This window comes from Anolis carolinensis, chromosome 1 (assembly GCF_035594765.1).
Source record: "Anolis carolinensis isolate JA03-04 chromosome 1, rAnoCar3.1.pri, whole genome shotgun sequence".
Taxonomy (NCBI): domain Eukaryota; kingdom Metazoa; phylum Chordata; class Lepidosauria; order Squamata; family Dactyloidae; genus Anolis; species Anolis carolinensis.
In genome coordinates, this window is record NC_085841.1 from 63,179,379 (window position 1) to 63,195,435 (window position 16,057).

The following is a 16,057-nucleotide window of genomic DNA, read 5'->3' on the forward strand; positions in this document are numbered from 1 at the left end:
AGTGGCCGGGGGCGGGGCCAAGCGGGAGGAGCTGCGTGCGCAGGCGCAAGAGCGGCTCCTCCTCGCGCTGCTGCTCGAGGCGGTCTTCTGCTCCTTCTCCTCGCCAGGCTCCCTTTCTTTCTGCCCCCCGCTTCCCTCGTCGCGCGAAGCTTCTGGGGGTGCCCTGGGGCCGTGGCTGAGGCGCCCGAAGGCCCTGCTTGCCCGCCTCCTTCTCGCGCCCAAGATGTCGCAGACAGCCATGTCCGAGACTTACGGTAGGGAGGGGGAGAACGAGGGAGGGCCTTGGCCTCTGTTCTGAGGGAGGGAAGCAGGGCTGGCGAATGTCTACATCAGGCATAGGCAAACTTGGGCCCTCCGGGTGATTTGAACCAACTCCCACCATGCCTAACAGCCTCAGGCCCTTTCATTTCCCCCCTCAGCCGCATAGGCGACTGAGCGGGGAAAGGAAGGGGGCTGAGGCTGTTAGGAATGGTGGGAGTTGAAGTCCAAAACACCCGGAGGGCCCAAGTTTGCCCATGCCTGGTCTACACCTTGTGGGAGTCTCCTTTCTGTGGCCCTGGAGCCCATTCCTTTCCCCCCTTCGCCAATACGGACAAACCTTCCCCACATCCCTGGAACTGGGGTGAAAATAGGCACCTTACACGGGCCATGACACATCTTTCGCCCTCATCCAAAATAGCATGGCATCCACAACAGAGCGAGGTAATTCATGGTGAACTTAAAATGCACCAAATGCAGAGGCATGCACTGAGATCCCTCCAAATCAGGCCTGGGCAAACTTGGGCCCTCCAGGTGTTTTGGACTTCAACTCCCACCATACTTAACATCCTCAGACCCGCTTAGGCGGCTGAGGGGGGGGGGGGAGAAAGGGCCTGCGGCTGCTAGGAATGGTGGGAGTTGAAGCCCAAAACACCTGGAGAGGAGGTTGCACATTGCCCCCTGTTCTTTTCCTTATCTTTGTTTCTCTGCTTTTTTAAGGAGCACTATTTTTCTACTGGACCAGGAGTGGGAAAATAGCAAGTAGGACTGATGTGCCTTGGGTTGTTGCTTGAAAAAATGAGTACATGAGAATTACTTTTCCTATGTAGTGCATAGTCCTTAAAGACCTGTGTGTCTATGTATACATTCAGTTCACCTGCTTCCTCCTACCGTAGCAGGGCCTTGCATATTCTTTCCTATTCTTTTTCTTATCTTTGTTTCTCTGCTCTTTTGTTAAGTAGCACTATTTTTTACTGGACCAGGAGTGGGAAAAGAGCAAGTAGGAGTTATGTACGTTGGGTCGTTGCTTGAAAAAAGGAGTACATTGTAATTACTTTTCCTATATAGTGCATAGCCCTTAAATTTTTCTATGTCTGTGTATACATTCAATTCACCTACTAACTTGTGGTGAGCCCATCAGATTCATAGGGCTTTCTTTGGGGCAAAGAATGCTCAGAAGTGATTTTGCCAGTCCCTTTTTCTGAAATACAGTCTCACTTATCCAACATTTGCTTATCCAACGTTCTGGACTATCCAACGCAGTCTGCCTTTTAGTAGTTAATGTTTTTGTAGTCAATGTTTTCAATACATTGTGATGTTTTGGTACTAAATTCGTAAATACAGTAATTACTACATAGCATTACTGCATATTGAACTACTTTTTCTGTCAAATTTGTTGTTAAACATGATGTTTTGGTGCTTAATTTGTTAAATTATAACCTAATTTGATGTTTATTAGTCTTTTCCTTAATCCCTCCTTATTATCCAACATTCATCAGCTTATCAACGTTCTGCCAGCCCGCTTATGTTGGATAAGTGAGACTCTACTGTAACAGATAACAGTACTAGGGTTTTGATGCCAGTCTCCCATCCAAGCTAATCCTGGTTAGCTTCCAAGATCAGATAGACTAGTGCTTTTAGGAAATCCATGCTTTCTTGGGTTTATTGTCTTCCTACTGCCTTAGATGTTTTCAGAAATTTATTTGGATTTCCTCGTCCCTCCTTTTCCTCATACAGTGTTATTAAATTGTGCGCTTTTTGTTTTTACAATGGAGATTGTTGATATTTTCTGCCTTTAAACTATTCTTATCAAAATATGAGTTTACTTCTTAAATGCTCAGAAGTTGAATTAGATAGAAATGAAAACAGTAAACCCTTACATTTAAGGAAGAAAATGTATGAACTCATTGAAGAGGAGACAAAGTCATGGATTCTGTTTTCAGCCAACAGCCTTGTTTTCTGATTGCATGTACATAAATAATAAATAACTTTAAAGTTATAAATATAGTGTCAAATTTAATTTTAGCTCTACTTCGGCAATTGCTAAATTGCTTTTAAATTAAATGTATTTTTTTTAAATTTCAAATTACTTTTCAACCTGTCTCCTGTGTCATCGGTTGGGAGCCCCTCCCCCCAAGGAATAACTGCCATTCTGGGGCCAGAGTGAAGAACGGGGGGGGGGGGGGGGGGATAAAGATATCATACCAACCTGAGAGCCAGGAAGATAGCTCCATCCTGTCTCCTGTACCATAGTTGTTGTGACTGCGCCTTCGGGGATTATGGTTGATGGGGATGGAATTCGAAGAGGAAGAAAAAACCCTCGTGATGAGGGTTCACTGGAGGAGTTGCGCAGGAAGCGACTTAGAGAGCTATTTGGGGGATCTTCTGAGGAAGATTCAGATGGGGAGATGGATGCTGAGGAACAGGTGGTGGCTGGGGAAGCGGGCACTGAATGGGCACAGCCACCGGAGATGTCTGGGGATTTGGGGTCTATGGATACTTCTGAACCTGGGGTTTCTGCAGGAGCTGATCCCAACTGGGATGCTTGGAGAAGGGAGGATGGTTCTTTAAGTGTTCATGGGGCTAAGTGTGGGCAGGATGATTGGGACTCCGACGAATTGCTAGGTACTCCAGATCCACGAGCTCTAGCTGTGTGGAGCTCAGACTCTGAGTAGATTTGGGACACCTGGTGTTTGGGTGTGAGTGTTTGGTCACCCAGGAGGAAGGGGAATAAAATGGGAATGTTTGGCCACTGCACTTTGCGTGTGGCAAGGTGTTGCTGAGGCGCCATTGGGATCTCTGTGAAGACTGGACTTGGACTATGATTTGAATCTGCTGTTATCACCTAGCTTGGCTCTCGCTGTGTCTTATCGTGGACCTGTTTTGGATGACTGCACCCTCTTCAGACCTTGGACCGGAATTTGACCTTGCTACTGCCTTCGCCCTGTGATTGATGACTACTATCGGCTTTTGACTCCTGGCTTGCTCTTTGGACACCGCTGTTATCTCCTGACCTGACCTTGGAATCCCGGACGACGTCTTTTCACCATCCTTTTGGAGCCTTCGGCTTTATCCACAGTGTGGAAGCAGTCTACTGCATTCTTAGTTTGTTTGTTTGTTTCCTGACCAATTTGGTGTTTTCTTTTGGGAACTGTTCCTTTGAAAACTACAGAGCCGGCTGGCAGGGCTTGGACTCAGAAAGTGCAGTTTGCACTAAGTTTGTTTAGCTTTGTTTTCACCTGCTTGTGTTGCTGAATTATATTTTTGTTTGAACTGCTCTTGAAGCACTGATAGTGAAGTGTTTCAAGGTTTTTTCTGTGTTAACATTACTTTTTGGCTTATCTGCTGAATAAACTCTATTTTTGTTCGCTAATTGGCGTCTGACTCTTGACAATAGCAACATGCTATGCATTTATAATAATTTATAAATATATAATATATTGTATATACATAAAATATTGATAATAATATTATAATGGAATACAATATTATACTACTAATAATACAATATAAAATATTAATTATATATTAAATGTAATATTACTAATAATATTACCATATAATGATATAGTACAATATAGTAATTTAATGCTTATATTGTGCTATGCTAATAATATATTGTATGTTCATTTGATTTGTAAGTCGCTCTGAGTCCCCTTCGGGGTGAGAAGAGCAGGATATAAATGCAGCAAATAAATAAATAAATAAATTTTATAATCCTCTCTATTTCATACCCATTGCAGAAAACTGACAACCCCATTGCCCACAACAGTTGTTTTTATTCAATTTTATTTCTTCATTTTTTAAAAAAAAATCCTTCTAGTGAAGTAACATTATTTAGTAAATTAAAGTTAATGCTAAATTATTGCAATACTAGCATTATTTTATAGTACAGTTTTACAAAGGGCATCTTAAAACATTCATATCTGTGTTGCTAGGTTCTGTCTTCCAGACAAAAGTTCCCTCATGTTTTTAGACTTGCTGTGATACTAGTTCTGTTTGTTGGTCTTAGCTGCATTTTTCTTCTTTAGTTATTCCTAGTAACAACTAGCTTCTCTAGGGTGAGAAACCAGACAGCTCAACAGAATCTTGAAGCTCAAGGGTTCTTTGTTAGTGGGGAAGAAAGAGAGAATACACTTTATAATGAAGTGTCTTTCAAGGCTTTGTTTTTATTTGTTTTCTTCTGTAAAGAAGAAGCTGGGAGCAAAGCAGGGTTATTTAAACAGCTGAAGAAATAACAGGCATAAAAAATACCTTTCGCTTCACTATCCAAATAGTAAAATGTATAAACCACTTTTCCCACAGTGATTTTGAACATAAGGACTACTTTGAGGCCACTGTAAAATTCATGTTAACCTGTGGCACATTGTAACACTGTGGTGCTTTTGCTATTTTGTAAAGTTCTGTGTTGGCAGGGTATGGGAGGAGACTGATATAATTGTCCTGCACTCACATCAGATATTCTTGTTTACAAACATGTCCATTATTATTTCAGCAACTTTCAGACCTCAATACAGTACAGGTTTGTAAACCATGTGTACTGTTCTTGGTAGGGGAATAGTATCTCAGTTATACAGCTGCAGAAGAATAGACATGCTATATCCTTAGGAATATTTTCTTAATCAAATATATGAAGGTTCAGTATGTAATTATTTGAGGAAAATAGATTTTTATAACACTGCCTGGCAAACTGTGTTAACTTTAGTATATCTAGTTCTTGCTACCAAAAAAGGAATTGCTGTTACAATTGAGCAGTTTTGGAATTGAAGAATTTTGCTACTTATGGGGTGAAAAATGGTTATACCCAAAAGATTGCAATCTCCGGGGCTAGGTGTAACAAACAGCAAATTCTATGTGCAGTTAGATTTACCACAATGCATTATTCTATTTGTTACATTTATTATTATTATTATTATTATTATTATTATTATTATATTTATACCCCACTTTATCTCCCCAAAGAGGACTCAAAGCAGCTTGACATAAAAGCATTAGCACAGAATTTAAAATATACAACATTAAAACAGAATTAAGCACAAACAGCAGTAAAATGATTCAGTTAATATCTATCAAAACATATTCAAAGTTAATAACCACAGCACCCTCTGACCAGATCTTAAACACCTTCATCTTTAAATGCCTGTTAGAATAGAAAGATTTTAGCCTGCTGCTGGAAGGACAGCAGGGAGTAGGTCGTTCTGGTTTCCCTGGGCAGGGAGTTCCAGAGTCAGAGGCATCCACCAAGAAGGCCCACTCTCCCGTTCTCAACAACCCAGGCGAGCTTGAGGTAGAACCAAGAAAAGGGCCTCTCCTGAAGATCTTAGGGCTCAGGCAGGTTTGTACTTGCTCACCTTTGAGGAGCTCGAAGGCCCCCGCCAGCTGTGTGAGGCAGCAGACAGCAGAATGGGCTCTGTGCAGAAGAGGACATGGAGCTGCAAGGAGCTGCACTCATGGTTGCCTCTTCCTCCTTCCCATCTTCCTGGGTCAGCCGGAGGAAGAGGGAGAGAAAAATCCTCCTCCCTCTCCTTCTCTTGAGTTCCTTCCTGGAGCCGGAGGGAACTCAAGAGAAGGAGAGGGAAGAGGACTTTTCTCTCCCTCTTCCTCCGGCTGCCCCAGAAAGATGCAAAGGAGGAAGAGGCAACCATGAGTGCGGTGGTGGCAACGGCTTCCTCCCGGGCCTCCTTGCAGCTCCGCATCCTCTTCTGCATGGATCCCGCTCTGCCGTCTCAGAGCAGCTGGTGGGAACCTTCAAGCTCCTCAAAGATGAGCAAGCAAGGCGCAGGGAAAAGAAATCTTCCATTAGAACTTCCTTCAGAGCCTCCCTCCCTCCCTCGAGGCACCTTCCCGTGGCCTCACTTTTAAAAGTTGCGCAAACGGCACCTCTCTAGTTTGGCCTTCCCCTCTGCACCCCCTGGAGGGGCTCCTCCATGCATGGTGGGCAAAAATAACTTCCCTCCTTGCCAAGCCCCCGGCGCCGTGTCGGATAATACGGTGTGTCGGATAAGAGGAAGTCGAATAACCGGAACTCTACTGTAATCTGTTTCATCCAGAAATCCCTGGAGTTGGGAGGCCACCAAGACCTTGCTCAGAAAAAGGAGGTTGAAGACTGGCTGATAGTTGTCCATTATAAAGGAGTTCAGGAATGGCTTTTTAAATATAAGTGTCACAACTGTCCCCTTTAGGCAAGTTGCAACTTTGCCTTGTTCCAAGGAGGCATTAACCACCATCTTCACCCACTTTGCCAGTCCCCCTCTGGCTCCTGTTTGATCAGTCCGGAAGGGCAAAGATCTAGAATACCTCTCACCTCTCCAAGGATCCTGTCCACACCCTCAGGCTGCACAATTTGAAGGGTATCCATCAACACTGGACAAGCAGGAGGCAGAGTTAACATCCATTGGAACTGTATCATTCAGTGAGCTGCTGAATGGTCAGGAGTGTCTCCTTGAGGACCAGTATGTAGTAGCCTGTGACCACTCGAAACTAGTCTGCTGGACAGTTTCTTGCAGACACAATCATGGCAGCAAGGAACAATTTCTCTGCTGCCCCCATTGTCACAGAGTAGGCATTCAAATACGCTCTAGCCCGTACTCGGTCAGATTTGCTTTGAGTTCTCTGCCAACATTGCTCTGTCCTCTGCCTCACTTGCTTCATCGCTGCCAGCTCCTTGGAAAACCAAGGGGCTGGTTTGACTCTGTGAAAGGAGACGTTCAGGAGCGATTGTGTCCACCGCCCTGGCCATTTCCCCATTCCAGAGGTGAGCCAGAGTTTCAACAGAATCGCCTGCCAAATTGAGAGGAAAGTCTCCAAGAACTGTCAGGAATCAATCCAGATCCATAAGCCTCCTGGGGTGGACCATCTTAATCAGTCCATGACAACGGAACTGCAACAAGTTCCTCGACATTGCAATCACCATCATCCCATCCTGCACAGAAAACAAGGCCCAAAGTTTGTCCTGCAGCATGGGTAGGGCAAGACACTACTTGGGACAGACCTGTGGTTGTCATGGAAGCCATGAAGTCCTGAGCCACTCCTGACAGGGCAGTCTCAGCATGGATGTTGAAGTGTTCCAGCAGTATTAACTACTGAGACTCCAATGCCAATTCCAATACCAACCCAGTTAGCTCAAGAAGGGAGACTGTTGAGCAGCCGAGTGAGCGGTACACCAACAGAATCTCTATTCTGTCCTGGTTACCCACTTTAAGATAAATACACTCAAACGCTGTTGACTGTGAGATGGGGAACCTGGTCAGAGGGATGGAATCACAATAGACCGCTACACCTCCCCATCCCCCAGGCCTCGCATACTGCTGCACAGAGAATCCTGGTGAGCAGAGCTGAGAGAACTCTGTGATGCAAACCACATTGGCATGCTCATCCAGAATCAAGTTCTGGACGGCAGTTTTTCCATTTACTGACCTGGCATTCAACATCAGCATTTTTAGCCGGGGGGGGGGGGGGGGCTCAATTTTTATACTGGGTGGCCCATAAAAATCTCCCACATTTTGAAGTGGTGTAAAAAAAACAAATGAAGCTATCTAGAAAAAAGTGTATTTTTTTCTGAAAAATACATCTAATCATTTTGTTTTAATGGTTTTAAAAAATTCTATCAGACAAATCATTTTGTAAGGATGCATTTTTAAATCGGTGTGCAAAATCCTCAACTCTAATTTAATTCTCAGAGTACCATGGCATTCCTTGGTGATTACTAAGTGAATGCTCGTACTGCTTCCATATTTTCTGGCATTTTAGGTTTACCAGGGTTTTTGTTTTCTGTGTGGATCCACTTGGTTGAAGATTAGAAATCCATCGCAAAATCGGTTTCCAATTAGGTACAGATGCATTTTGACCAAGCACAAAGCATGTATTCAACACTCTCTGTGTCATTATCATGGAACAGTTGTTCTCGTAATACTCTTGAACAACAAAACTTCAGTGTTCACTGGTCCAACTCATGATGGGTGCTGAATTAGACCTACCCCACCTCTTTACCCCAACTACAGTGCTCTCTCAAAATATGGGAGATCTTTTTCCTCAACCCTGTATATGCAGAGTAGGCCCATATGTGATAAGGTAGTCAACTATTCATGAAAAAGATGGGTGGTGTAAAGTCTGTAGATCAGTAAGCTTCATTAAAATATCTATGGACAGGTCATAAATTTGGGATGGAGAAAATGTGAACTTCTAGATGTTGAACTGCAGTTCCTTTCGTCTCTAGATACCAAGGCATCTTGTAAGGAATGATGGGAATTGTAATTAAGGAACTTTTAGAATGCTGTTAGAATATACAAATGTCTCTTCCTGAAATCATTTAGAATTAAGAGTTTTTAACTTTGATGAGGTACTTTCCCCTCTTTTTTATGTTTCATTCCTGGCAAACCTAAAATTGTAAAATCACCAAATTTGATAATTCATGTTATTTTTACCTTTCTTGGAATGACAATGATCTGGTATCTTGTGTGTATGTGTGTGTGTTGAATAAAACCTATTTGATCCTGTGTTTCCTTTAAAATAATATCTTGTGAAGAACACATCTTCGAACTTAACAGTTTGCGGGAGTTTTAGAATTATGCTGCTGACCTAAAATAGTACTAATACTTGATTGTTTGCATACATCAGTTCTTAAAATACTAGAAATTGGGCTATAGGTATTGGGAAAAATAAAGAAGTTAGGATTTCTAAATGCTGCATTTTATATTAGATTTCAGATTATTGGGATGTGTGGAATATACACAAACATGTTTATCTACTCTTGTTCTTGTTTTCAGATTTCCTGTTTAAGTTTTTGGTAATTGGAAATGCTGGAACAGGAAAATCTTGTTTGCTTCATCAGTTTATTGAAAAGAAATGTAAGTACAATCTAAGAGCTATTTTTCTTCCAAGGGAAATATGGTTCAAACTGATCTTCAACAAACATAATAATAATAATAATAATAATAATAATAATAATAATAATAATAATAATAATAAACTTTATTTATACCCTGCCACCATCTCCCCAATGGGGACTCGGGGCGGCTTACATGGGGCCATGCCCAGAACAATACAATATAACAAAATATAATAGAACAACAAATCATAGCACATAGCACAAACATCATGGCTAGCAGCATTTTTGACCCTGCATAACCTAAAATTTCCTCTAAAACATTAGCGAATGAATAGGAATTCATGTTCTGTAGCCCTTTACATATCTAATCATCACATTAATACATGGATTATTGTACATACTATCAGAGTGGCAATACATTAGAGTAACTACAGGTCCACACACTTCATTTGTTTCTTATTAAAATAGCAATGTCTGGTTCTAATTGTAATGAAAACAGGGTAGCTGGGAGATTAAGCATGGATATCAATGGCATGTTCAGATCTCTTGAGCCAAGAGAATGTGGATAGCAGAAAAGGAGAATGTATGTACTATAGTCACAGTATTAATATATAGCATAGTACAGTACTTGTGCATAATTTTTATTACAAAATTGGTCAGAAATACAGCAAGGTATGTATGGGTTGGAAAATGTATGATGAGTTCCATTTACCTATGTTGACAGTTTAGAAGATATGCCGAATTATACTTATTTATTTGATGTGTTCCAATACATTTAAATTTATGTAACTTGAAGCAAGCAAACAAATTCACTGTTTGACTATGATAACAATATAAATAAATACTGAATGTATTTGTACTTCTAATGATACAGCAGTATGCCATGTGTTTTAATTATATTTGAATATTTAATCATGGACTTTTCATTCTAGTTAAAGATGACTCAAATCATACCATAGGAGTTGAGTTTGGTTCGAAAATCATAAATGTAGGGGGCAAATACGTAAAACTACAAATATGGGATACAGCTGGACAAGAACGATTCAGGTATAATTTTATTTGATTTAGCGCATACATTTGACAGCATGTGGTGGTTTGTCTGGGATACATTGGGTTGAAGAAAGCAGCACACATCAGAGTTTGGTGTGATTTGTGGGAAGAGTCTGTAATCCACATTGAAAAAGCCTTAATCTTTAAAAATGGATTTTAAATACCCCAATTAAAGGGTGTTTCCATAATAACTACTTCCAGTTATTACGTGACATCTAAGTGTGTTACAAATCTAGTTGGAAGAAAATAGTTTTAGATTATATTATTTCTCTAAACCATGTGGGTTACAACTAGATTTTGGCCTATATATAGTTTATCAAGTCAGCACAGTAACTTTGGTGTTTGTAATTTTATCCTGGTATAGTACTTAACTTTCTGTCCTATTTCAGTGATGTAAATTTTGATTTGTAGGTCTGTAACACGAAGCTATTACAGAGGTGCTGCAGGTGCTTTGCTTGTTTATGACATTACCAGGTAAAACGATATTGACAGCATTGTATTCTCAAGTATGGAGAAATGTCTTCTGTTCTTCCTGAAGGTGGACATGTAGCTTTTCGCAACTAGTGAGAGGCCAGGTTCAGCTTTTATACACAAACCTACACATCACAAACCTACTGTATTTCCTCAAGTCTAGTGTGCCATCGAATCTAATGCACACCCCAATTTTCACTACCTTGAAACCCAAAAATGTATTTGCTGGCAAATGTAATGTGCAGCAGCAAAAAGTGCACGCTTTGTAATTTGGCCAAAAAGGTGTACATTACAGTTGCTGCCTGCTTAGAATTCCTTCTTTAAAAACCAAAATGGTAGGACATCAAATCTTCCGGCAATTGAAAAGAAAACCAGAGAAATTGGAAACTTTCCCTCAAGGAGCCTCTACAGTTTATCATGCCTCAGCTTCCTTGGGTGAACCTATGCTGTAGAATGAGTGCATCTTGACAGCACTTTTATTACCCTACTCAATACTATGGAATCCTATGAGCCCTTTAACCTTCTCTGCCAAAAAGGGCTGGAGACTCACCAAACTACAAGTTCTAGGATTCCATATACGGTACTGAATAATGGAATTCTAAGTGTTATCAAGCAACATACATTCTTGCAGTATAGGTACATCACAGGTGATTCCAAAGTCCTTGGTTGAATCTACATTGGAATTAATACAGTCTGTCACCACTTTCATTGCTATGACTCAATTATATAGAATCATGGGGGCAATAGTTTAGGTCTTTAGCCATCTCTGCCAAAGCATGTTTGTTGCTCACCAAACTACAACTCCCAGGATTGCATTGTATTGAGTCATGACAATTAAAAGTGGTGTTAAACTGCATTAATTGTGCTGTAAAGATGCATCCTAGGAGGGCTATGTTGGAGATATACACTTCCGTACCCAAATCTACTTAGAGCTGCAAAGGGGAACCACAATCAAAACTCTTGGAAAACTCCCCTGACTTTCTGGAAGTAATTATGGGAAATAAGTACTCCAAAGGCATTCAGTTTGCTCGCCTGCCCCTTGCTTGTCTGTCTGATTGTGCATTAGCTCTTTATTAGGTTTCACTTATTGGCAGGAGAAAGCACAACAAATTTTTCTGTAATTGTGTTGATCTGTCAAATTGTGCTTCAATTTATATTTCAGATGTTAATGCTGTTAGCTGTAGTCACAGAGCTAGTATAATGTATATCGCTGTTTGGAGGCAAGATGTCATAATGTGTAAAAATATGTTCTTTGTAATTCAGTCGAGAAACCTACAATGCTCTTACTAATTGGCTGACTGATGCAAGAATGCTGGCAAGTCAAAATATAGTAATAATACTGTGTGGGAATAAAAAAGATCTTGATGGAGATCGGGAAGTCACTTTCTTGGAAGCATCTAGGTTTGCTCAAGAAAATGGTGAGTATTTTTCATGCTATCCTATGTTTAGGTTTGCCAATAGTTAGACTTCCTGAATTTGTACCCTTCAGATGATTGGTAACCACATTCCAGTTGGGACCCCATTGGTTCCATTATTCATCAGCTGTTCCCCAGTTCTGTCTTCCCCTCTCCCTCTAGACATGAATTATAGGGACTATAGCAGTGGTTCTCAACCTGTGGATCCCTAGGTGTTTTGGCCTACAACTTCCATAAATCCCAGCCAGTTTACCAGCTGGTAGGATTTCTGGGAGTTGAAGGCCAAAGCATCTGGGGACCCACAGGTTGAGAACCACTGGACTATAGGAAATAGTGCTACTTGGACCAGCATGGAAATTCTCCCTGAGCTAGATGCAATGTATAGACTATATTACCAATACCTATTCTAAGCTGTGGTTGAGTATATTTAGCTTAAAGATTGATTAAATAAAGAGCTGAACTGAATTATCATCTGTAAACATATTCAGTATGTTACAGAGGATTGAAAAGGAAGCTTCCTAAATCTTTCACCAATGTTTTCGTAATTCTGCCTGTTCTCAGATTCTTCAGTGCCACCTTTTTTAAAGCAAGTGGTTTGGAAACTGAATAGACATCAGATATGATTACAAGATGACTCTGCAAAACCAAATCAGCTCAAGGGCAGTGCCATATATATATACACACACACATACATACATACACACACACACACAGTAGAGTCTCACTTATCCAAGCTAAACGGGCTGGCAGAAGCTTGGATAAGCGAATAACTTGGATAGTAAGGCGGGATTAAGGAAAAGCCTATTAAACATCAAATTAGGTTATGATTTTACAAATTAAGCACCAAAACTTCATGTCATACAACAAATTTGACAGAAAAAGTAGTTCAATACGCAGTAATGTTATGTTGTAATTACTGTATTTACGAATTTAGCACCAAAATATCACAATATATTGAAAACATTGACTACAAAAATGGCTTGGATTATCCAGAGGCTTGGATAAGCGAGGCTTGGATAAGTGAGACTCTACTGTATATGATGGTCAGCTCTTTCATAGAGAGTTCCATGCTCTGTTTTGAAAAGCTTTTTTCTGACTTTTTTCTGGTTAAAGCTGTTATCCTAATTACCTTTGATTTTTCTATTTTGTTCAATCTTACCTGTGTTCTTCCTCATCTACTAACAAATACCATTCAGCCAAGCGAATTAGACACAAGTAGAGATGTTCCTTTCATTTGTTCGGTTGATTTATGTGTCATGTTCTGATTGTTATTTTTCAGAATGGTTTGTTTGCTCTTTTATTAAACTGTCGACTCCCTAAGATGATTGAATTATTTCTCAAAAAAAATCTATCCATATTTTTACTGGTGTTAATTAGAAGGTTTATTTTTTTAATGTAAAACATAAAGGCTTCAGTTTAAAAATTTAATTACAAAAAACTACTCGGGCACTGAGTTCTAGTCTCTACATCAGTTCCCTGAAAAAGTTTCTTGGTCCTTTAAGGTCCTTCCTCGTGCATGTCTGCTGTGGAATGGAGATGTGGAAAAAAATAGGTTGGATATTATCTTGTGTGAGTAGTGTGTATTATTGCTTATATGTTAATGGTATTGGTAAGAAGTTCGTATTCAGTAAAATAGAGAAGATCAGAGTTGCTTGGCTTCAGAAGCACTGCTACATTAGCTGTACTTTGACCATTCTCTGGCTGTCATTTTGAATAATGATGATCTGCCTTCTTTGTCTTTTGTGTCTATTGCAGAGCTGATGTTCTTGGAAACAAGTGCATTGACAGGGGAGAATGTTGAAGAGGCCTTTGTACAGTGTGCAAGAAAAATACTTAATAAAATTGAGTCAGGTACTTAATCACAATTGCAGGCTTGAGTAACTTGAAATACGTTACACTTATAATAATACCAGATAAAGTAAAATCTATGGAATGATGAAGTAGTCGTAGACTAGATATGTTTTCCCCATTGCCATAAAATTGCACCAAATTATCAATTTCACCTAAGTGTGTCTTATCAGATATAATGAATTAAGTTCATCCAAACACAAAGGAATCCACTAAAGCATGTAAGTAGAGTGATTTAATAACATTTTATTTAATAAGCTGTTATCAGGATGTTTTCCCTATTACATTGATTTGCCATTGTAGATGTAGAAGACACTTGGAACAATTTGGAGCTTTGCATAAAGGAGACAAGAAAGTCTCAGAAAAAAAGATAAGAATCAGAAAAATTAATCCTTAAAATTTTTGTATGCTAGATTTCAGACAAATAATGCTAAAAGGCAGGCAATTGCATATTCTTACATGACACTTAGGTATATACTATAGTGTGTGTGTGTGTGTGTGTGTGTACTTAGCATCCTTTGTTGGGTCTGTCAACTGCTGCTTTTTAGTATTATAGGAGTATCTGACATTAGGCATCTTTTAAAACACATTCTTTAGAATATTCTAAACTGGAGTAAAATTGGAAGATATAGGTACTAACACAGATGTCTTTAGCCTTTGGCTTCCATTATTACTCTTTATTTTTGCTTCATACATATTTCAACTGAGTGGGAAAGTATGTCAAAGTAAGTTTTGTGCAGTTTCCCCAAAAATACTTTTAAAGAAGAAGTATCCAGAATGCAATCAGTTAAATTAAAGTTGTAGGTTTTAGGTGATGTGGATCATTTATGTAACAATATCTTTTCTGTTTTATTAGGAGAACTGGATCCAGAAAGGATGGGCTCAGGTATTCAGTATGGAGATGCTGCCTTGAGACAGCTGAGATCTCCACGAAGAGCACAAGCCCAGAGTGTTCAAGAATGTGGTTGTTAGAAGCAGAGAACAAATGAAGCATTTGCCTTAAGGAAAAGGGTAAGTAATAGAAATTTGGAGTTCCTTTTTCTGTTACCCAAAAAAAATTATATCCACAGATTCCGCATCTACAGATTCCCCCATTCACGACTTGAATAACAAACAGCCAGATGTGTTTTCTTTTTCCTCTCACAAATATAAGTCCTACTGAATCCAGGCAGTCACTGGGTTACAAACAAGATATGTTCTGTAGGTTTTTTCTTAAGTTGAATTTGTATGTAAATCAGAACAGGTACATTTTTAGGCATAACTCCAGGCCAAAAGAAAATCTTTTTTAAAAAAGTTTTGGATAGCATAGGAGAACTGGTTAACATCCCTGTAAAGTTTCTTTTGTTATGCAGATGATGGTGATGATGATGATTATGATATAAACCTTATTTGTATACCACCCTATCTCCCCAAAGGGACTCAGGGCAGTTTCTAACATGTAAAGCAAACATTCAATGGCTGGAAGAAAACCATACAGACAATAAACAAAATAGACACATTCAACAATATAACACAACATAATTACCTTGTTAAAAAGATACAAAAAGTAAAAATATATATATATATTTTAAAACCCATCTAATTGTAGCTTCATTAGTAAAAGGTTCAACAAACCAATGGTCAGGATTACAAAATGAACGTGGCCAACTATAAAAGGTCTGGGCCAGGGATAGTGCAACAATGTATCATAGGGCTGGGGAAGTGGAATAAAGTGCAGGACAGACTGCTATCTGGATTAATTACTTGTGAACTCTGAGAACTTACTGCTGGGCCTAGGGACTAATCATTCTCGAAAATTTGCTGGAACATCCAGGGTTTCAAGTCCCTACGAAAGGAGAACAGTGTGGGATCTTGCCTAATTTCCCTGGGGGGGGGGGTCAGAAACGGGGGGTGGGCACCACTGAGAAGGCCCTCTCCCTCGTTGCCACCAACCATGCTTGTGACGGTGGTGGAAGCAAGAGGAGAGTCTCCCTGGCAGATCTTAGAGCCCGTTAAGATTTCCAAATTTTATATTGAAATCGCTGTTCCAAGAGGGAGGGGGAAAGCGGGGGCATGGGTAATGGAAGATACACATCTAAAAATGTATACAGTGATATATAAGGCAAAGTTATTTTTGGAATAATGTATATCGAGAAAACTTGTATGGCAAAGGATTGTTAATTAAAAGGATGTATCAATAAAAAAGAAG

General features: G+C 40.0%; 1 protein-coding gene across 3 annotated transcripts in view; it reads left to right on the forward strand.

The window, feature by feature from the left end:
- Positions 1 to 11: 11 nt before the first annotated feature.
- Positions 12 to 16,057, forward strand: part of rab4a (RAB4A, member RAS oncogene family) — a 30,217-nt gene continuing 14,171 nt past the window's right edge. For 2 of the 3 annotated variants that reach the window (XR_010004429.1, XM_062975633.1), the window contains exons 1-7: positions 14 to 254; positions 9,024 to 9,104; positions 10,018 to 10,132; positions 10,547 to 10,609; positions 11,870 to 12,024; positions 13,777 to 13,872; positions 14,726 to 14,880. Coding sequence is in view for 2 of the 3 variants with exons in the window: in XM_062975633.1 (XP_062831703.1) it covers positions 224 to 254; positions 9,024 to 9,104; positions 10,018 to 10,132; positions 10,547 to 10,609; positions 11,870 to 12,024; positions 13,777 to 13,872; positions 14,726 to 14,841 (657 nt within the window). In the remaining variant the exon portion in view is untranslated. Of the gene's footprint in view, positions 255 to 9,023; positions 9,105 to 10,017; positions 10,133 to 10,546; positions 10,610 to 11,869; positions 12,025 to 13,776; positions 13,873 to 14,725; positions 14,881 to 16,057 lie in introns of all 3 variants that reach the window. The other variant, XM_062975638.1, reaches the window with a different exon arrangement.